We start from the raw sequence: 23,800 nt of genomic DNA on the forward strand, positions 1-23,800 counted from the left end.
CAGAATGACAAATGTCTGTTACACAGAACCTTTCTAGTTATATTGTAGCTTCATTAATTTTCAATTTACACTGAAAATTTTCCATTGAAGTTACTTTGAATTTTAGTTAATACTGAAAATTAACTTCAAATTTCTCAAGCACTACATTGCAGATTTTAAATTATTCTAATGTTGGAAATTCACTGCAAGTAATGTACTAAGTGTACTGCAATCATGGATAATTTAATAATTAGAGAGACTGGGGAGAAAGATATTCACTAAGTTGTACCCATGCTAATAAAAATCAAAGTAGTGCAGTCACTTGCATTTCTGCGGTTGATCATGAGAATGTTGGGAAAATCCACCTAAATGCAAATAAACAATGATGTTATTATAAAGCATAACAATAATAATGCAGGTATCAAAGGGGTTGGAACTTAAACTTTAAAACATTAGGGTTTATACAAATTAAACTAAGCCATCATAATAAATACTTAGCGTGAGCACATTTAGGTACCGGTAAGCCCAAGCCAGGCGCCATCACTGGTATTCCGGAGCTAAGTCCACGGGTAGACCTGTTCTAGTTTCAGGCTGGCTGTTGATTCTCACATCCTACAAAATTCTGTCCAATTATGTAATTCTTTTACCTTATATTCTTTAACCCAAATTTATTTCAGGGTATGTGCACTTTTATTTCAAAAGCAGAGTCTTAATTCACTTTTACTCAGTAAAATAATACCACAAAAGAGAAAATGTTATTCTTTTATTTATGTTAAATAAAAACATGAGAAAATCCTTTTTTAAAAAGGGTCAGAATATTCCTTATGTCTCCAAACCAAGTCCATGGATGCAAAGAAATGCTGAGTACTTTCCTCCCCCGCAGGGTCACAAGACGCTCTCATGTCATAAAGACCTAAAGAGACAACACAGGCGCACGTCCCGCAGCTGCCGCTTCAGGTAAGTCACATGCAACATTTGGGCAAGCAAGGAACAGAACACAGGCACAAGTATATTCTGGAAACACTTCCTGCTCTGGCCAATGAACCGTAGTGCCAAACATTTTTATCTGTTTTGTTTTGGGCCCTGCTAAATGTTTCAGCCACATACACCACTGCACTTCAATGATACAATTTTTCACAATTCCATAATTATAGTAATCGCCAGTACAGTTTAAGTAACTGATGTGGCTGAATTTTATACATTTTAAAATTATGTATGAGCACTAACACTACTGCAAATTTTGCCAGTAGAAATGTGACCCCAGGGAACCACCATTTCCAAAACATAATCGGGCACACATTTACAATGTACCTGCGAGGTTTTGAATTAACCGGTCACTTCTGATCTACGCTAAAGACTAGGCTTGAATATCTGAAAACAAAGGCTATATTCATGATTTCTATACCCAAATACCCCTAAATCCATCACATACTCTATAGTCTGACTTAGCTTAACCGAAAATGATTCATCCAAACAGGTCATGGTAGGCTCATAATTCTTCAACCTTAGTTTAGGTCATAAAGAGTTTTTTCTACGACTGGAGTCAATAAGAAGAATTTCTCTGTTAGAGAAAGCAGAAATTTTCACCTTTGGCAGACTGCCAAGATGATACTTTATTATAGAATTTATGAAGCTACAGTTTAGTAACTTGCAGGTTTTATTAAAATGAATCAAAAAAAAAAAAAAAAGAAAGAAAAGCAAAGGGTAACACAACCCCATATCCCAAAACTTTCTAGATTTTTTTAGTGCAAGAAATGCCGTATCACTGAAGCACTTGAGAATTATCATGAAATCCTAGCAAAAAATGTAATCACCTCAGAAGTGGTAATAAAAAAGAGAAACAACCAGAGAGGCACACAGATCGTTTTTTTGTTTGTTTTTTTTTAAAGGATTTTTATACTATATTAAAAAACCACAAAATAAAAAAGGGATCAGTCAACATATATCTTAGAAGTCCTTCCAGAGTCTCTGTACCCACAGCCATGCAGGCTGCCTGTCGCCTTGCTCTCCTCTGCTCAGTCTGTGGCTTGTTGAAGGATCCTTGGAGATGACTCAGGCTCTAGTTCTTACAATCACACTTGTTCTGCCAAATCCAAGACCCTGAATTTATCCAAATTGTAGAAACATGCTTTGACCACCCGTCCACCAAAATACCTCCCATTCAGATCAACAACAGCTAAAAGGCAAACAAAAAGACAGTCAGTTAAGGCAGGTATTCCATCAGACATTACAAGAACATGTTTTAATTACAAAGATTAAGATCACAAATTCAACTTTTTAATTCTTTATAGTTAGCTGTACAACTTACCTTTAATTGCTGATTCAACCCTCTCAAATTCTAAAAATATTCGTACTGCTTCATCATCAGGGGCACCAGGAATCTGGAAAAGAAATGAAAGTATAGTAGGTAAAGATATCATCGGAGATATCACTGAATGTGAGTTTTCTCCCATAAATGATTTTTAACAGAGTAAGTATTCCAATTATCATCATATACAGATAAGCAATGGTCAAATACCAAGGAAATAAGTATAATTCATTCATCATCAAAATCTGCTGAAGGTCCGTTGATGACAGGTCTTGTGTTAAGTGCTGGAACACACAGCCAGGCAGGACCTTTGGAGGTCCTATGCCATCTGACACATAAACAAATAATTATGCAGTCAACAGACAGCAACATGATATGGAGGAGAAGCTGAAGTGAGCAGAAATTAAGGCAAAAAGACCCGTATGCGTTATAACTGTCTTTCATACGAGGCCAAGCTCCTTGGTGGAGCTTTCCAGGCCCCGCTTCCATAGCCCCAATGCCACTGTAAAGCGCGGCTCCTGCTAACCCCCACTACGCCCAGCCACTCCATTTTGCAGCCCTCCTCGGTCTCCCAGAAGCCGTGACCCTAGTCTGAACACCCGTTCTCTCCCACCCACTCATTCCAAAGCTTCGCTCACATCTGATACTGTTCACAAAGCCTCCTCTAACTATTTTGTGTGGATCTAATCCTTCTCTCACCTCCTGTACTTATAAGTCAACATTACAGAGTCTAGCAACTGAATGTTCTCTAATTTCACGTGTTTGTTTTGTGGTTTCTTCAACTGAACGTTATCACCAAGAGCACAGAATGTGTTTCCCCACCCACAAGGCTCTCAATGCAGTACTGGGTATGTGGGAGGCACTAACAAAACACCTGCCAAATGAATGAGACCAGAGGCACGTCCAAGTCACTAAACTACTGAGCACACTGTCATCAAGTCTAAACCTCAGTCACAAAATGAAATGTTTCTTCACCAAATAAAATTTGAAGTCCTTCTTGTGTTTATGTTTGAAATTGTAATAACTGAGTAAAAGCAGTGTTAACTAACCAACATCTGTCACCTTCTATAGTATGACAATATGTTACTTATAGCACACTCTGTCTCTACAGAAAATGTTTTGTAGTCTATCAATTATAACTTGGGTTTATAAACATCAAAAGAAACCCCTCTTACTTCAAATATCACACATTTTCCAACTTTGCCATATTTTTCACACTCTTCCTTGGTTTCAACTTCCAAGTCTTCATCTACCTCTCCTGCACCAACCATGTTCTATAAACAAAAATAAATACATAAATTCCACTGTGAAATATAATTTACAAATATGTAAAAGAGATGTATAAATAACTTTTTTCCATGATGGCAAACGTTCCTAATCCCAAATGACACGAAGAAAATCTTCATCCCTGAAATACCCCAAAGTTAGTATTAAAAAATATATAAAAAATAAAAGTATACATTAAGCTTCATAAAGAGTTATAAGAGCAACTGTGCAAGCATCAAAATATATAAACCAAGTTGAACTTCTAACAATTTCAAATATTTTAAAGTAATTACTCACTGTAGTCTTAAATACTGTGTTTAGCGAAAAAGGAATCTAAAAATCAGTCTTATATGGAGTCTATCCAAAAGTGTCATTTTCAGTTTTCTTTAACTGTTCTGTCATCGGGGGGGGGGGGTGCAAGCATGCAGGGACAGGTCAAGGTGGAGTGACACAATTCAAAGAGAGCAAACAGGTTTCCTCCTTCTGCGTCTTACCCTTAGTAGGACCACTTTAGTAGGACACTTAAGTATTTCAGTTAATGGATTTGAATCCGACTTCTTGGCTGCATCTGTAAGAAAACATTATCAGACATAGACATGTTACAGCACTGAGTCCAAGTTACAATGAATAATTTAATTTCAATAGCAATCCCCACTATCTATGTCCTAGAGCCATCTATAAGCATCCACACAGTCTCTCAGCAAAAATGCAGCCTTATCTGGCTGAAAGCATCACTTTGCTTTGGTATAATTTTTACCATAATTTCTAGAACTTTTTAATATCCCCAATTACCTGCATTTTTGCTCAGCTCGCTTCCTAAAGGGCTCACAGGGCACAGTGATCACAACCCTCAGAGGTGAGTCTTGGCTCAGGCAGTGGCCGAAGGTCCCCAGCCCAGTGTAACAAGCAGTTAACTAGCCAGCCCCTAGCTGACCAATTTCAGACACTCCCACAAAGCCGGGCAACTGCTGGTTTTCGGTTCTAGCCTGTGAGGCTCACTGCTGCTTCCTAAAGCTGTGCGTCGACAGGGCTCCCAGAAAAGTTCTCTCCCTTCTTTAGGAAAAGGTGTTCAGCTAAGCTCAAAACCACTCAGTTCCACTTAAAATGCTAAGTCATGTTTGACTCATTCCAATACGCCCTCACTACAGAACAGACTGTAACAATCAAATGAAAATAAAACACCAAGTAGGCATCACCTACCAGTAGACTGCAAAATAACATTAGTCTCACAGAGCGATCAGTCAGTAAGAAAATTAGGATGAAAGGGCAGAAAAAAGAAAAGAGCAGAGAACTTCACAGGATGGAGATGTAGCAGACAGAATCACCGATATACTGTGTATGGCTCTGTCTTGCTATAAAAACATAACCATGGTTTTATCAATTGTAACAAGGCTCTCTGCTAGTAGAAGCAGGCATGACATGATTTTCTGGAGTCCTATTCATTTCTGCCAAAGTCTCTTGTCTTCTTTTTCTTCCATGGGCGTTCCTATCTGTCTGCGTGTTCTGAACTATTTGTAAAAACAGGCCTCAGGATTCAGTTTCCACAACGCAGAGCTGGAATGCATCACAATCAGGATGGCCTGCCTCTACCCTGCTCACCACCAGGGACCCACCTTTCTCAGTGGCGTCGCCCACGATGATCTTGCCTCCCCGCTTGCTGGTCTTCTCCACTGACAGAGCTGTGCTCAAGCCCTGCTCGTGCTTCCCGAGACCCTGGCCTTCCCGGAAGCCGTACTTCTGCATGATTTTATGTGCTACTGTGCCACTGTGGGGAGGAAAAAGGGAAAGGTACTTGCACTCAACGTCATCAGCTACAGCATAATTGGATTTTACATCACAGTAATCTCCTTCTGGAAAGAGAAAGTGTAAATTGCACAAGGGCTTCAATGAGGTCACATATAATTACCAACAGGCCATGAGATGGAAGCTGTGAAACGTTCAGGAGAAAGATAATAAGTGAACGCTGAAAGCCTGGGCATCCTGAGATTACCCCTGAGATGAGGGGAACACTAGTTCCCCTAGTGAGATTTCCCCAGGGCCTGTTAGAAAACACTAGACTTCCTATGTGCTCCAGTATCTGCTCTGCTACAGGGCTCATAACCAGTTTATTTTAAAGTGAGCCTGTCAAAAAATAAGTATGGTTTCACATAATAAAGATGATTGCATTTTTCTAAATAGTACAGCAGAGTTTCCAATGACTGACTTCATATGTGAAAGGACACTTAGGGACCATCTATTTCAGAGCTAGAAATGAAGAAACTGAGGCCCAGATGGGCTGACGAGCTTAAGGCTAACTGAAAGCAAAGCAAGACACCACGTGAGAATTATTTCTGTAGGAGTTAATGGTAGGATTGAAAGTGTAACCCACCACTCTGGATTCTTAGTCCACTGCTCTTCCTCTAATCCCATGAGTTTTCAAACTGCACCGTGAGGAGCCTCATGGGTCTCAAGGGTGCCCCTACTGACCAGTGCTACTTAGGGCTTAAATCACAAAACGCTGCTTCAACCAGAACTGTACCTACAGTATTTCATGTATGTAATTTCCTTAAGTATTTCATTTGAACAAGCTGTTCTAGGGCTAAAAAGACTGAAAACTGATGAACTGTACTACACTGTATCTTCCTTAGGCATAAAGATTTAATTCCTGTTTAAAGGGGATTCAGCAAAAAGTCAATTCTTACCAGCAAAAGGTCAATTTTTTCATTAGAAGAAAAAAACAAACAAAACCACCCCAATGGCTTCACGTCTGTCCCCCTCTAGCATACACTCTAGGGCAGGCTTTCTGCAGTGAGGGAAATGTTCTCCATCTGCACTGCCCAGTACAGTAGCTGTTAGCCTGGTGAGCACTTGAGACTAGTGTGACTAAAGAAATACATGTTAAATTCTATTCACTTTCAATTAATTTAACAGCCACGTGTGGCTAGTAGCTACCACAGAGAGCAGCACAGGTCTAGAAGACGGACACAAGATGAGAAACTCCAAATCCTCCTGCAGTGTGCAAACCCTATGGTGGAGGACCCACCTCCTCCAACTCTGACTAGCCCAGCTCCCAGGACGCTAAGGATCAAAGCACGTGCACACAGGCGAGGGCAGACCAGTGTCACTACTACAATCACAGCACTGCCATTAGAGGCAGTCCTTCTAGAGGACACAGAACAAAAAAGGCCTTAGTGCAACGCTGCTTCACCCGACAACCCCTCAGAGCACGAGAGGAACAGAGTAAACAACATAAAACACTCTTTTAACCAAAACGCATGCCAAATCCAGTGAGACTCAAAATCCACAAGCCCCACCTGAAAGTCAACCTTAAAACTGATTTTCATACACCAACAAATTTCTAATTATAGTTAGAACGACTGAGAGGTTTTAGACCAAAGGTATAGAACCATGACCTTAAAGCAAAGGTCATTTTATCAAAAAAAAAGATGTCATTCATCTTTTGGACATAGCGTAAGTCAGCTCTAATTCATATGACCTATTTGCAAATGTTATGAAAACAAATATAATGATCACAAACTATTCTTAACTAGAGAATATAATGTTCAGCATTTAAATCTTTCAAAATTTCCATTAGAAAGCTTTATGTTTTGTACAAAACATAACAGTGTCATGCTGGGATACCCTCCATGTGACTTGAACCCTGATCCTCAAGAAGGAGGCTGCGTGACTGAGCGCACTGAGCATCTCCCCATAAACCCAAAAAAGGCCCCATCCCAAAACATGCTGCACCTCCTGGAAGGGCTGACAGTGCCTCCCATTCGGCCCCGCCCTCCCTGCACCTGCCAAGGTGAGAGCACCCGGACCATTACCCCATGTTGGCGAGGAAGGAGTTGCCGGGGCCAGTCGGGGATCTGGGTCTGTCTTGTTCCTCGTACACTGGGGGAGGGATAGCAGCTTTGGAAGACTGTGAGCGAGGTCTTGAATCCTCTTCATAAGGAAAGTCTCGGGGTACTGTTGGATGAAAATAAAATAGGTTTACCAAAATGTGACAAAACAATTCTGAACTGCACTTGGACCTTCCGTATGTTCCAGGAGATATGATCAACCCCTCTTTTGACTCCCATAGCATCCTGTGTACCTGTCTTAAGACGCTCATCTTACGATCTTATTACCCTGGCAGACAATAAAGGTCTTTGAGGTTAGGGACCATATGCCAGTTCAGTGATCTGTAACCCTAGCTACACATTAGAATCAACAAGGAAGCTTGTTGATCCAGATGCCTGGGCCCCACTCCCAGAGACTGGTTTCAACTGGGGTTTATGGTTCGTCAGGTATTTTCACACAAAAGGTATTTAACAATTTTTAAATTACCTTCTTTATAAAAAGGTACCATTCATGGTGCAACAGGTATTAAAAAGCACGAGGGATGACTATATGTTCTTGGGGTAGTTTAGGTATGGTCCAACCCAGAGGGCAGGAAGATGAGCTTCATGACTCCTCAAAGTCCAACTCCAACCCCAAATTCTAGAACAGATCACTGGGAGAAGACTGTTTGGGCAATCTGAGTAAACGCATACAACCTGTGCACTGACCTAACCCAGGAAGGTGCTGCCACCTTGTGGAGGGTCACAAATTTAACAGCCCCTAGACCACTGAGCACAAAAACTCAGCTACTGTACTGTTTGTTTTTTACCTAACTCCAAATAACGAAATGCTGAAGACAAAATGAATTATTTTTAAAAACAAACAAAAAAAGCCTCTCACAAGAGAAAAACCCACGCCTCAGAGCTTGGTATTAAACTTAAGGGGTGGAAGGGAGCACTTGGCTGAGGGTTAGAGCAAGGACGGGTTTCCAGCCATTTCCCTGCACTCAGGACACCTGGCTGATTCCAGCTAAGACTTCCCACAACTGGGTTAAAGATGTGTATCTGAACAGAGAGGGGAAGAAACAGGTACGTACACTCTTTGTCTTTCTCTACAAGAGAAGTGGGTGGTGCGATGGCAGCTCCGCCCATACCTGCAGAAAACAGAAATTCCACCAATTAAAGGAGGGAAAGCATTTCAGATGCCGGATCCTCAGGAATGTGACACAGGCCACCTGTCACATCACACCACCCTCCAAAGAAAGAAGCAGGAAGGGATGCTACTCCATCCCTCCCACTAACATCTGAAGACTTCAGTATCTGAATCCAGGATCAAAAATACAGAAGTAGGTTATCACTGCTTCCATTTTCCAGATGAGAAAATGATCGCGGGAGAGTGAACAGGCAGGGACAGAATGAAACCCAGCTCCCTGTGAGGCCAGAGCATCCCCCACAAGACAGCACCCTTCTTTCCAGGATGCAGACCACTGGGACTGAACACCTATTTGGAAGTGCCAGTACTTCTGGTTACAATCTGTTTCGTGTTGTCACCATTCCTGCTCATGTTTCCTGGACAGAGAATGGTGGACACGAACAAACCAAAGTAGACTCCATTTTCTTTCAGACAACCAGAGGGAAAGCATGAGCAGAGAACATAAGGAATTTTTCACTAGGGAGAAGTGCTAACATATGTATTATAACCTCATCATCAATGAAACACTCCAAAAAAATCGATATAATGTAAAGAGACCAATTACAAAACCATGCTGCACCAGCACACAATGTTTCACAAAAGAAATCCCCCAAAGCCAGTGTATGTGCATAATGATTAACAGGCCTAGACTAGAAAAAATACTTACAGAGAAATATGAGTCTTAATAAAACTTCCATGTCTTTTGACATACCTATTATCATTTTTCACCTTGCCACTAAGACCTAAGTGATTATTAACTGATTCTGAAAAGATCAGCTCCAATGAGTTTAGTATACAAAATTCAGGTTGTTTACTGAAAATTTGCTACTAATCATGTTAAAATATGACCATCAATATGTTAACAGCCGTACACATAACGGATATTAACACCATTACTTGCCTAATATTAGATTATATCGTTCCTGCTAATGTTCCAAAAAAAAAAAAAAAAATGTCCTCAGTATAGAAGGCACACCTCACAAAAAAGGGTAGCTGATTTGTAAGTTGGAAAGATGAAACCAAGAAATATTCAACCTATGTACTGGATTCTAAAACAAGTTAATAAATCAGGCATTTGCTGATTAGGAAGATAATGAATCTGAAATGTTAACATAATGCCTGACACACAGAGCACACTCAAATGTTAACTCTATTCCTCCGCAGAAAAACAATGCAGTGTCTGATAGTGCTCAGCACGCAGTAAGCCTTTTTTCAGTTGAGGTATAATTGACATGTAATATATTGGTTTCAGGTGTACAACATAATGATTTGGTATTTGTACATATTGTGAGATGATCACAACAAAAAGTCTAGTTAACATCTGTCACCACATAGAAAAATTTTTTCTTGTGTTGAGAACTTTTAGGATCTACTCTCTTAGCCAACTTTCAAATATGCAATTATTTTATCCCCAAAATGTAATGGCCTAAAACAATAAACATTATGTAAAAAAATCCAAAACTCTGCAATTATTTGTATTATTAACATAGTGACCATGCTGTACATTACAATCTCGTGATTCATTTTGTAACTGGAAGTTTGTACCTTTTGACCCTCTTCACCCATTTCTCCCAGCTCCCCACAACCCCTGCCTCTGGTAACCACCAATCTGTTTTCTGTATCTATGAGCTTGGTTCTTTGTTGTTGTGCAGTAAGTATTCTATAAATCTGTGTAACTCATATCTGCATTGAAAGAGTAAGAATTCTAAATTAGTACAGACCCACTCCTTTCCAACTCATTTAGTATTTTAAAGTTTAACCTAAGCCCTGAAAAGCCTTGGCTGTACACTGGGAAGACCAAGCTTGCCAAACTGCTGGTCATAACACAGAGTTCATGTATGTGGAAATACACTCCAGCTTCAATGATAACATTCTTCTTAGGTCTCATGGTAAAGGTGACCACACCGCAATGAGGTTTTCAGGTAAAGAAAGATCTTGGTTAGATGCACAATGGACCCATTTCATACACAACGCTATTCCCACCAGTCCACTATAACAAGGACTATCACAGTTATCTGAGTTGTGTGGTACAAAGTTGTGTGGTGTAAAGGAGGTAATCCATCAGATGCTTAGAACAGTGCCTGGTATCTAGGAGACAGGAAGATTTCAATTTCTCATTTAAATCTCAATCTGTCAACCAAAGTGGTGAACTAAATCCAGGAAATCCCAGCAATCAAACATGATGAAGCTAGATAAGTAGCATTCCATTCTCTCAAGAATGAACACTGCTTAGCTATCTAGTGATCACTAAGAATTTGGCTCTAACACAACTACAATGCAGCTCTTAGAGACCTCTTAGAGATGGAAGAGGTCTTACGAAGCACCTAGTTCAAATGCTTGTCTCCCTGCTCCCCGTACGACACTGAAAGAAACCAGCGTCTAGGGAAGCTCAGTCATGCGTGTTAGTGGCAAAGGTTCTGGAAATGAGTGCCTTGACTCTCCATTCAGTGCTGTTCTTAACGGAAGTGTAGCTGGATACAGAGAACAGGTTGGTCCGACTGTGCTGAGGGTAAAGACGAGAGTGGGCATGTATTTTAAGGTATGCTCCAAGTGTCCAACAAGTAAATGTTTGAAAGACTATATGTGAAAACAATGTAAATTTACACTGTCATGAACATGTGGGTTGCTGAGATTCTGGAGAGAAAATTACCCAAATCAGTGTCAGATGAACCATTTATGAAATTGAATATGAAACGGTGGAACTGCACCATGTTTGAAACATAGTATCTGTGTTCATGCCTTACTTCTCTTCCTCCTCTCTCGCTCATAATCTTCATCTTCATCAGAATCTGGATCTGGTCGCCTGGAAAACCCACTAGCTTCATGTCTGTCTTTACGCCTCCTGTGATAAGAGGAAACAAATGTTCACCACAGATGAACCAATTCAAAGATGTGAACTCAAGGACGTCACCTTGACTTTTTTTGGGGGGGGGCGGTGGGGCATGCAAACTGGTTAAAGACTAAAGTAGCAAAAGTATGAGAAGTGAGAAAAATCCAGAAGATAAACCGAACAAATTTAAGAAGTATATGAATATAAATAGCAAGAAAAGTTTCCTTGATATTTACCTCTTTCAATTTTAAAGCATATCAACAATAGGCAATAGTTAATTAAATAATTTTGATTCTCTAGAACATGCTTTCACTTCATGAAGTGATTCAATAAATAATAATATATTAATATTTTAGATAACTATTTAACAATTAATAGTATTTTTAAAAGAAGAAATGCAAATAAATCCTTGTTGCCCATACTTTCAAAAAACATAAAAGATGTATATGAGTTTTTAAAAACTCCATCTGGCTCAAAAACAGCAAAAGTTAAGAATAACATTTTAAATACTTTAAGCAGTTATGACGCTAGCAGAGTCACAGCATAAGGAAAAACCCTATTATTCAACATCACTTTGTAAGTCATTTCTCCAAGAACTCACCCAAAACGTATACTGTAAGTTTTCTGCAACTGTATATGAAATTTGCTCTGGAGTTTGTTTTCGTGCTGGGATGTAACGACCACACATTGTTAACAACAACCTGACTCCTCCTGACAACTGCTCAGACCAACCAGGAAACTCACTCAGCCTTACAGACAGCACTAAAGTTCATTCACCAACATCTGAACAACCATTTCAAACGTAGAGCACCTCCACATCCGCTCGAGGCCTTACTTTTCTCTCTCTTCTATTTCCTTCTGTCTTTCCAGCTCCCGCTGTCTCTGTCGCTCTTCTCTTTGGCGCTTCACTACTTTCTCATAATCGTTAGGAAACATGGGATCATATTCATCAGCTAGGGGAATCAAAACTTCTCCTGCAGAAAACCCACTGGGAACCGGGTCCTGAGGAAGGGAAAAATGCCAAAGTAAGTATCATCCTCTGTCCTGGAATTTTATTCACAGAATTAAGGTCAAAATATACGAGGGCTAGGAGGGGCCCTGAAGACCACCTGTCTGCCTCTGCTTTACAGATGAGGGAGCAGATGCCCGAGGAGGTTCAGGGACTTGACGCGGCCACACACCTAGCGGCAGAACATGACCAAGAATTTCACCTCTCAGTTCAGTACTAATTCCATAAACACCCTACAGCACTTTCCTGGAAGTCTTAAACAAGCTGCCACCACCTAAAATTTTAAGCAATAAATTTGATTATAGCAAACACAGAATACTTATATATATATATTATATATATATATATATATATATATATCTGAAAACTTAAAATACGAAACAACTCATGAATAACACATTCTTATAGTCATTTAATAGAATAACTTTAGATTCTGATTACATGGAGACATGACATATTAAAATTAAAAAAAGAAAGTAAAAAGCATCCTCTTGGGCTTTGTGAAATCCTCTGGAATGCACACCCTCCCCAGTCATCTGCATCTCAGGCCTGAGTCTGCACAAGAGGAGGTAACTCCCTTCACATCATCATTCATTTTTTAAGGTCCACTAAGTCAGGGTCAGATGACAACATTTTGCATTTCTCTTCTGTACATTTAGAAACTGGGGCTACTCTTTGAGAGAAAAAGAGGTAGTAGCCTTAACAAAGAAATCGGAAAAACAAAAGGCAGACAGCACACAGTCAACTAGAAACACACAACGAGAAGGGGGCTTTGCCCTAGGCTCGTGGTCTTGATCTCCATGGTTCTCGTAAGCCCTGACCTACTGCGTGGTCTCACGTTCCTAAACCTCCATACTTCCTTCTGTTAGTTTTCCTAGCATGATGCCTCCTTATTGTCTGTAAAAGTAAGATGCCTTCCCTGGTCTCCGCAGATCCCCCAAATGAGCACAGGTCAGTGTCCCCGAGCGCCCACTCTGCACCTCTTTCAGGAGGAGCATGCCCAGCACTGCCAAAGGCAGGAAGGTTGTTTGTAGAAGGTACTTTATATATGAACACAAAACTGGCATGATAAAGAGAGCTTATGCTCATCATCAATGGATCTAAATCCAACAATTCCTGGATTACACTGTGCTGTTTGATGTTTTTTCATCATAAAACAAACACTTCACGGTTTCCTTACACCTAAAACTCAAAAAACACTTTGATTTGATGAATAAAAGAAATTAGAAAAGTAACTGTAATCACCTCCCAGGCCCTATCACTGGAAATCTTACAAAAATCTATTTAATGCAGGGCTCCCAAAGGGCAGTTATTCATTTGTGTTCACATAAAAGACATTTTAGAAACACAAAAGCGGGCTTCCCTGGTGGCGCAGTGGTTGAGAGTCTGCCTGCCGACGCAGAGGACACGGGTTCGTGTCCCGGTCCGGGAAGATCCCACATGCCGCGGAGCGGCTGGGCCCGTGAGCCATGGCCGCTGAGCCTGTGCGTCCGGAGCCTGTGCTCCGCAATGGGAGAGGCCACAACAGTGAGAGGCCCGCGTACCGCAAAAAAAAAACCAAAAACAAACAAAAAAAACCCACAAAAGCACATGAACGACATTTCCTTTCAGTTATTAGTAAAATAGGAGAAGCTAACAGTGAGCCCCTCGATTTACAGAACACTGCCATCACAAAGTTTCTAACTCGGAGACCAGACTGTCAGCATGAAGGTTAATTTTTTGTCATTTCAATATCTGACAGCAAACAACTTTTACTGTATAAACCCTGCTTAAGTTCAACAATGAGCCATCCTTCTCTAAATGCTATAAAGAATAAAGCATCTTGCTTGATTTTAAAAGCCTGAATGTTAATACCCAACGCTGGGGAGGGTAGGAAAAACCCAAACGTTCACATGTTACAAGTGATACTATTTACTGATACAACTCTGCCGGAAACAAGCTGGCGCTAAATAAATTGCCCATAAAAGTGACTGATCTCCTAATGTCACCTCTGGAAATCTATCCTAAGAAAATAATTTTAAATGCATAGAAAGCACTCTGCAGAGGTGTTCACTAGAGGTCTACTGGTTCTACAGTTAGGAAATAGGTGTGTAAATCACCGTACATATTCACCTGATGGGAATGCTTTACAATTAAAAATTGGCTATGCAGCAAGAAGGAAAATGCTTACTGATTAAATTTGGCAGTGATATTATAGGTTCTAGAGCCAATATACAATAACAGAAGATGATTAACCAGTTTTTCATTAGATGTAGCAAGAAAAAATGAGGCAAAGAATTTGTGGGAAAAAACGTTGAATGACTAAGAATCCTCAGAAAATTTCCACTGTGGGGTGCCTTTCCCTCTGGACAGACTATCAGCCTTGCAGGAGCAGGACCACTTCCTCTGGTCAAGAAACCCCACCAAGAGCTTCACAGCAAACCCACACAGGGGAATATTGTGAAGTCAATAAAATGATCATATGGTCCTAGACTTTTTGACACAGATGGACACTCACAATATATTAAGTGAGAAATGCAAGTCAGAGAACAGAAGGTGGAGAAGGCGAAGGATAGAAAGCTATTCCAAAATACAAAGTTTTTAAATTCTGGAGGGTAGGACCAAAGTCATTTATTTTTCTTTTTGCCTACCTCCAGTTTCTGATTTTTCTATAATTAACTACTGTGTTTTAAACAGATGAATGTTTTAAACTTGATAAAACTGAAGTAAACATTAAATTGAAAATGATACTGCCTAGAGTGCAAGGCCTACTGAGGAGGTGTGTTCAGAGTGGTGTGTAAAGCGCAGCCTGTGGAAAGCAGGAGGCCCACCCAGCTGGGGGTGGGGAGTGTACCTTGAGGCCCGCCGCCACGTGCGGCGGGGTGTCCACGATCTGCCGCTCGTCTGAAGAGCCACCTCGCTTCAGGTCGATTACTGGGGCAAGGACCGTACTTTGTTTTGTCCTCTGGCTCTAAAATCATCAAAATATAAGAAAAGTGTACTGAGGCTTCAAATTAAAATTCATACTGTTTGTAACAAACCTTTTTTTGGACTCTGCAACAAACCTTTCAGATATGAGAAAAACAATCTTAACAGCCTTTTAATTCAGTTATTACAATAACCATATACTAGTTTCTTTAGCCCTTTTTTTACAACACAAATTTCCTCCATTTTTGTAAAAGCTTTACAGAAAGCTTGGTCGCTTTTATTTAAATTTGCATATGAAATAATATAAGAAAAAGCTCTACATTAGATTCTCCGCATTACACGTCAACTAGTGTGGATCTTTCACAACGAATGGGTATGTTTTTATATCTTGGGCATACACTTGTGGATTAGTATACCTAACCTGTATATCTCTACTATATTTCGACTTCCGCTTTTCTATTTTATCTTCCATTGAACCAAAACTGCCCACTAATTATGCCCACTTATAGTCTAACTGAGTTTATGTTATTAAGTATGAGAATTGTTCCTAGGAGTCAGTCACTTTACAAAAGAGAAGACTGAGGCCTTCAAGAATAGAATATATGAAATAGCATTATCATTAGAATGTAAAACCTTATTTATACATCTTATGTCCAAAGCAAAAGTTACGAGAAACGAAGATTTAAAAAATTAGACCAACTTAAAAAAAATTAAAACAAAAAAACAAGACTTGGGCTTCCCTGGTGGCACAGTGGTTAAGAATCCGCCTGCCAATGCAGGCGACACGGGTTCGAGCCCTGGTCTGGGAAGATCCCACATGCCACGGAGCAACTAAACCCGTGCGCCACAACTACTGAGCCTGAGCTCTAGAGCCCAAGAGCCACAACTACTGAGCCCGTGTGCCACAACTACTGAAGCCCACACGCCTAGAGCCCATGCTCCGCAACAAGAGAAGCCACTGCAATGAGAAGCCCACGCACTGCAACAAAGAGAAGCCCCCGCTCGCCACAACTAGAGAAAGCCCACGTGCATCAAGGAAGACCCAACACAGCCCAAAATAAATTAATTTAAAAAAAAAAAGACTTGTTTTGTTAATCTTTTCATGTGGGATGAAAGTTTGTTTTAAAAAGACAGAATTCTATCTCTTTAAAAAGAAATAGTACTGGCATACAAAATTTAAATCTGGTAATGATATATGAAAAAGACAAAAACTCTAATCAACAGAACTGACAAAACCAATTTAAATTTTAAGACAGTGTTTTCTCTACCTGTGGGTATCCTAATCCTAAAAACCTTTTATAATACGGAGAAATCAAATGTAAACATTTTAATATTAATGATGTAGTGAAGGAAAAAAAATAATTCCAACTTTAAAAAAATTTATTGTGTGTATTTTCAAACATTAAGGAGAATGATTAATGAACTCATGTCTCTTTAACCTGGCTTCAACAACTACCAACTCGTGGCAAATCTTGTTTCATGTATCCCTGCCTCCCCTGCCAAAGACTGGAGTATTTTAAAGTAAATCCCAGAAATGATATATCATCTTATCAGTAAATATTTCATCTTACTGGTAAATATGTATCTCTAAAACAGTTCTTCTCAACTTCTTTTTTCATTATTGCCTCCTCCTTCAAGAAACCTTTTAATACATTTTCTTCTCCACCTATGAAATTTTAATACCACAGATACACTACACACCTGTTTTTGTATTCTGTGTATATCTGGCCTTTATACATAAGAAGAGCAGGATTTTTTTCACCCCTTAGAACCAATATTTGCCCCATCTGGAGGGGATACAGCCTCCACTGGGGAATCATGTTCTGAAACAACAAGCAAACCATAATACCAATCTCATTCCTAAACGTATTTGATAGGAACATCTTAATATCAAATATCCAGTAGACAATTATGTTTGTTTTTTTAATGTTTTACCTGGTGAATGATTTCAAGGATGTTGCCAACGCCCAACACTACACAACAGAAACAAAAACAATTACCCCAGACTACAAACCCTGATACGTTCACAACCAACCCCAGCCTTCAGTAACACACACATCATCACAGCTCAGTCAATAATGCAGAGCTTCGTTCTCAAAGTGCCGCTTCCAAACCACCTACAACAAACAGCAGGATTGCTCCCTAAAAATGCAGCCTCCCCAGGCCCCAACCCAGAATCAGGATTTACCAGAGTATCAGGTGTTATATAGCCTTTTAACCAAATTCTCAATCTTGGACAACCAAGATTGACAACCTGCATACTGAAGTTTGACAACCAGCATCATTGCTGGAAACCAAGAGTATGCTTTTCCTCATTCTGATTCCCTGAAACAGTTCTATTCCCAGGAGAAGCGAAATGACCTTCAACACCTATTCCTCTCCCTCCCCCACCCCAGCCTCTCCCCTTACAAATTGAACCCTACATATTCAACAAACCCTACATATTCAACAAAGAGGCAGAGCAGCAGGTTACTCTTAATCCTTAGGAGGCACCTGCCGGTACACCTCTGCTCTCAAGCTGGGCTTAGCTTCTCTTACCTTTGCCTGAGTGAGAGCTGCCTTCTTCACCTGGAGCTGAGACTGCAGAAGTTTGAAGTTTTTGGACCAGCCTTCCGTTTTTGAGTCACTGGTCTCCACTCCCAGGTCGTCGTACAGGGACATCTTCTCAGTTTAATGCTGAAAGGCAAGAGGGGTAGGGGTTAAAGAATGCAAAAATGTAGTGAAGAGTTCCAATATTCCCATGTTAAAATAATGCAGTATCATGAACTTCAGAGGTAAGAGGTATCTGAAGAGATCACCTGGTCCAGTAACATTCAGTGACAGAAGCCAAGATGCCTGATATCACCAGTCAGCACCCTGACACAATAAAGCTACATCCATGTACTATTTTTAAAATAAACCTCTAGAATGAATTTTCCTATATATAAGAACATGTGGTCAAATAATTCACAAATGAAATCCTTCTGTTCTATAGAATGAGATAAGATGGAAGTTCTAGATGCAGGGCATTATTAATTACATATATTCAATTTTTAAAAAACTCTATTTTGTGTCAACAGCAAAAAGTAGAAGCCTTACAAAAACACCTATTACAAGGCTGATTTAGCACAATTAACTACCGTTTTTTTCTGGTGGTGGTGGGCCGTTATCCTCTTATAAAGAAAAAACCGTAATATATGCCCCTAATTAAGGGAAAAAAACAGAAATGACCTCACAGATGTGACAGGAAGGTGGAGGGTTAGATCTTATTAATAACCAGGTTTCCTCATATCCCACCAAGAAGAAATCTGTAATTTTTAATGACACTGATTACAAAGACAGAATCAACAATCTACATGTGAATGATCAATATATACTATCCCTGGCAGAATAGAGCAACGCAAGAGGATGACAACAACAAAACCAAGAGTTACCACTTACTAAAAGCCTTATCACACACCAAGAGCAGTCCAGGAGGGAAATGGGGACTTTCAGAGAGACACCTGCCCCAGGTTACAGTGGGAAGACCCATCTCAAATGCAGTCAGGAGAACTCCCCAGCTCATGCTGGTAAATCCTTACTGCCACCTTTAAAACACCTCAACGTTCTGAAACCCACAAAATGGCTCACTTCTCAAAATAAGAAATCAATCTCTTTCTCACAGATGGAAAGAAGAAAAAAAATTTGATTAAAATCCCTAAACTGCAAAGAAATGCTTAACATGGGTAGTTTCTAACATATGGACACATTCCAAAAGTCTGTCAGTTCCCAGGCTCAGACAGCATTTTGCCACTGAAACTGTGTTATACAAATCCTGTTTTGCCTGCGTCTGTGTCTCAGGAAGAGAAGGTGATATAGACGGGAAGGGAAATACTTAATTTCCCCCCGGGTCACGTCTGACCCCGGGCAAAACTTCGGTCTGTCTGCTCATTTCTCCACCCTTCTGTGCATGGATTCTAAGACCCCAACACCTTGGCCGACCAGGTTCTACTGTGCTTGGGGCGGGGGTGAGGGTGGATGCCGCCTCCCTCCCTCAGTATAGCTGTTCTGGTCCTGAGCAGAAGTCAGCCCCGGTCAACTGCAGTCGCCTTCCACAGTGTCTTCCCTTCTTAATATCTGAACCGCAGACTACCTGAAAGCTCTGTTTTGATTTCTAAATGAAAGGCCCCAAAGCAGCACAGAAGCAGGGTGAATAAAAGCAGAGCCCAGGGTACTGGTGGCTGATTGCTCCAATGAGTCACCCCAAAAAAATCAAGGAATACCTATACTTTCTCCTCCTCAAGGCTCCTGTGACGACTCACCGGCTCAGGTGACGGCAGCATGGGCAGAGAATTTCCTAGAGAGCACATCCCACCGGGAAACGCTCACTGTCTTCAGTGCCAGACAAAGTGAACTTGGCAACACCTTGTCATGTTAAGCTTGAGACAAGTTCAAGTCATGAGGCTAAATGGAGGAAAATTAATGACTTCCATTTCTTAACTAAGTATGGCTGAAATTTGACCATGTCTCCAAAGTTCTGTAGGGCATGACCCCGGGGTCCACTTCAGAATCTACAATTTTAATCACAGTCAGTGTAAACTCCATGAAAACCTACATCAGTCTGTGGAGGTCACTGCTCTACCCCCGGACTAAGACCAATGTCCACCCCAGAGCTGAACAGGCAGTTAGGCTGACTGCAGAGTTAACACTCTATTTGCAACCCCCTCCCAGGCCATGGCTTCAGAAATTCCTTGCCCACAATGACTGTGGAAGACAACTGCACCAAAAAGCTTTAGAGGCTGTCATGCGCTTTTCTCCCAGCCTACCTCGTATTAAAAACTAATCCTTCCTCTCTAGATAACACATGTTTAAAGTTTCAGTTTAACCTGAAAAACTCAGAGCAACAGCAAAGGAAAACAACGTTGAGTGTCCAGCTTAGTACAGTGGGCCCGTGAATGACGCAGGTTTGAACTGCACAAGTCCACTTACATGCGGCTTTTTTTCCATAGTAAATACTACAGTGCCACACAATCCGTGGTTGGTTGAATCCATGGATGTGGAACTGTGGATACAGAGGGCCAACTGTACAGTTGTATTTGGATTATCGACTGAGCAGAGGGTGGGTGTCCCTGACCCCTATGTTGCTCAGGGGTCAACTGTAATGTGGTTCTCAAGACACTACTTCAGAAATGACCATGCATCTTTCATCTAACCTAGTTTAATTTTTTGAGACCTCTGCATTCAATTGGTCACCAAACCAAAGCCTAGTAAACAAACTACGGGTTCATTTGTTTTATCTTTCTTTAATCTTATAAAAGCAAGGTAAGACTGACACATTCTGGGAAACAAATATAAACAACACATTCTGGGAAATCATAAAGCTAAATTATCAAAATTTGTTTGCAAATCTAACTCCACTTTAATTTTCCCAATATCACTTAATAAGAAATTTGAGAAATTCATTAAAAAAAGTATTTACAAATAACATTGGTGCCATGGAAATTGAGTACCCAAATGCCCACTGAACTCTGAAGGGAAAAGACCAGCTTATTCACTTTTGCAGCTCCAATTTCTGGCACAGAGAAGGCATTTAATAAACAGTTTTGAAATATTAATAATTAAGTAAATTCTATTTCGCCACATGAATCAGCAGTGAAACTACACAATGCCCACAGGCTCCACGAGAAAGTAAAGAGCAGGCAAAAGGTTCTGGAGGTAGATGGTGGTAATAGTCGCACAATGGTACCATGTACTTATAAATGGCAAATTTTTATGTATATTATATTATGTTATGTATATTTTACCACAATAAAAATTTTTTTAAAAAAGAAAAAAAAGAATAGGGAAAAGGGCGGGGAGAAGCAGCAGTGGGGGAGGGGGTGTGAGGTAACAGGCTGCTGGACATATCCCTGCCAAAAGAGTAAACTGATGCAAACATTTTCCCAATTTCACGGTTACAAAATCAAGCAGCGCAGAGGCTCTCTACCTCCAGCAGAGTCCTTCTGGCTAAGAACCCAGTACTTAACAATGTCATCGCTGCTGGTGAGGTTTCACAAGACCACACTTCCTCCGACTCCAGTCTACACTGAAGCTGGCTGTTGACAATTCCACCTGATTGACCTCACTCTGCAAGCTTTGGAAGTCATTGTGCAGCAAAATCTCATGTTCCTTAAAAGTTCCTTGTTTCTGGTCTCAAAACCTTCGAAAACACACTTTAAATATTAGAAACTGATGTCATCTCACCAGCATCTGCTAGTTTTCTTTAACTCGGAGCTTATAAATCAGATCTCCACATCCCAGTAAATGCAGAAGAGCTTTCTTCACTTTTCTCCTTCTCACTGATCTTCAAATTCACAGAAGTGCATTAACCACAGCAATGACACACTTCTATGGCCTGCTTCAATTAATTACTATAATGCTACAAGCACCAGTGAATTCACCACCCAAAACAAGAGACAGGATCTGGACAAGAAATCACACTCAACCCACATGGCCCCCATCCCATTCCGCCCAAGTGATCTCCCGGGCCCAGGGGTGAGCAGCAACCTGAACCCCATTCTTATTAATTCCATGCTTTCCACTTTATAAAGTTACTTTTGGGAATGCACAAATCTCCAGATTCTTATTTTCCATAAAGGCTCTCTTTATCCGTCACAGAACTCCACGATCAGAATAGCTCAGAGGGCCAACACCTCTGTGACACCTTGTTATATTTCTAACTCACAACCTACTCTCTACTGTAAACTGTACAGCAGACAGCACACTTCTTAATAAAGTTCTAAAAATAAAACACTCTCAGTTTAGGTTACTAATGTAATACCCCATATTCCCTAAATATCCTTACTATAGTCAAAACATCTGTGGCATTTACCCCATAAAATTGTGGAAACTGACTAGCAGCCTTTAAAAACTCCACCTGTTGCAGGGACACACAGTCCTCACCTACATGAGAATGTGCAGAATTTTGCCCTGATCCAGAATATCCTACTTTCCACCCATCTGCCTGCCTCTAGCAGTAAGTGCCTCCCATGTTTCTCCTTTACTGACTTCTCAAAGAACCTTCTTGATCTGACCTGACTACCCCTCTTCACACCTCTGCCTTTCCTGCAGTTTCCAGAATGCACTAAGGTGCCTCACCTCTGGTACCTTTACATTTATTTCCTTCCTCTGCAGGAAACATTTCCCTCATCTTGCACATCTAACAAAACACCCCCAAGACTCAGTTTCAAGCCTCACTCCTTTTTGGAAGGCTTTCGAGACCCCACTCCGGTCAATCGGATCAACCCAGGCGTGGCTTTTTATGCTCGTTTCCCCGGAAACTAAACTCACAGAGCGTGGGGACAGATTCTTATGCATCTTGCATACGCTGTTACTAACACATGGTCTGGGCGAAAAGAGATGCTCAAAAAAAAAAAAAAAAAAAAAAAAAAGCTGGGTGATTGGACATCGAAGCTAAAATACCGCTTTAAAAGGACAAGGACCGAGGTAGTGCCGTAGTCACGTCTTCCTCCACCCGTCCAGATAAAACCCCCGTCCCTGAGAGAAGTCCACACCTGATTCCCCGTTCTGCAGCCTAAGAAGGAAAAGCCTTCCTTCCTTTGCAACCCCGGGCACAGGTGACCCAGGCAGGCCTACGGGATCCAGAGGCCCAGCAACTTTTCCCAAAACACTACCGACAGTGGGGAGGAAAAGCCGCCCTCGGGTCCAGAAGAGATGTGGACAGACAGACGGGAAAGAAGAATGGAAGACTAGGAATGCGAAGGCCCGGCGACCCGAGGCAAATAAAGGAGCGGCGAAGCGCGAAGGGAGACACGGAGGGTCGGCCGGGGCCGGGCCGCCTGATGCGAAGACACCGGCGGCTCGGGGACGGCCCGGGACACCAGCCTCTAGCGGCGCGGCCTAAAGCCGCGGCGTCGCGTCCAACGCCACCCGGGGAGGGGCACCCGCCCCGGTCCCCACCTGCCCACCCACCCTTCCGGCCCGCCCAGGGCGCCACTTACCCGGCCCGCCCGGCCGACGCTCCCGGGCCGCGGCGGCGCACAGGGGCCGAGGCGCCGCGGACTCGGCGGGCTGGGCGCTCGGCTTCAGCCCCCGACGGCCGGACCTCTCCGGCGCCAACCCCTACGCAGAGCCCGCGGGGCGCGCGGCGGCGCGGAGTCACGGCGTGTGCGGCCGGGAGAGAGGCGCGTTGCTCCTGCGCCGAGGACGGCCCGCTCTTGCGCGCCCCCTGCCTGCCGGAGGACCGCGCCTGCACCGCCCCCGCGCCCGCACTGCCCCTACGCCCGCGTCCTTCTCTCCCGCCAAAAGGTGTCGCGGTGGCGCAAGGTTGCGACATTTCAGACTCGGGGAAGCCTAGCAGTGACCGCAGACGGAGAGGAGGAGGACTGGTGCAGGGCTGCAAAGGTCCACTTCAGAACCATTCATCAGTGTGCACAAAGCTGAAGATAAATCACAGTAGGAGAGATGAATGGGGAAACGGCTGCAGAAGAAACGGCCAGGAGCGCTGAATTAAGTGTAGGACTAAGGAAACCATGGATATGAAGTTAGG

The 23,800-nt window shown here is 41.8% G+C and overlaps 1 protein-coding gene across 1 annotated transcript; it reads right to left on the minus strand.

Moving 5' to 3' along the window:
• Positions 1 to 729: 729 nt before the first annotated feature.
• Positions 730 to 23,412, minus strand: RBM17 (RNA binding motif protein 17). The gene is made up of 12 exons (XM_004281693.4): positions 23,253 to 23,412; positions 17,833 to 17,970; positions 15,221 to 15,337; positions 12,214 to 12,380; positions 11,293 to 11,390; positions 8,454 to 8,510; positions 7,363 to 7,504; positions 5,167 to 5,318; positions 4,048 to 4,121; positions 3,463 to 3,561; positions 2,288 to 2,360; positions 730 to 2,155 (listed from the first exon to the last, which is right to left on the minus strand). The coding sequence occupies exons 2-12, from the start codon at positions 17,953 to 17,955 to the stop codon at positions 2,052 to 2,054; spliced, it is 1,206 nt and encodes a 401-aa protein (XP_004281741.1). The 5' UTR covers positions 17,956 to 17,970; positions 23,253 to 23,412; the 3' UTR covers positions 730 to 2,051.
• Between the last annotated feature and the right edge of the window lie 388 nt (positions 23,413 to 23,800).

This window comes from Orcinus orca, chromosome 2 (genome assembly GCF_937001465.1).
Source record: "Orcinus orca chromosome 2, mOrcOrc1.1, whole genome shotgun sequence".
Classification (NCBI taxonomy): Eukaryota; Metazoa; Chordata; class Mammalia; order Artiodactyla; family Delphinidae; genus Orcinus; species Orcinus orca.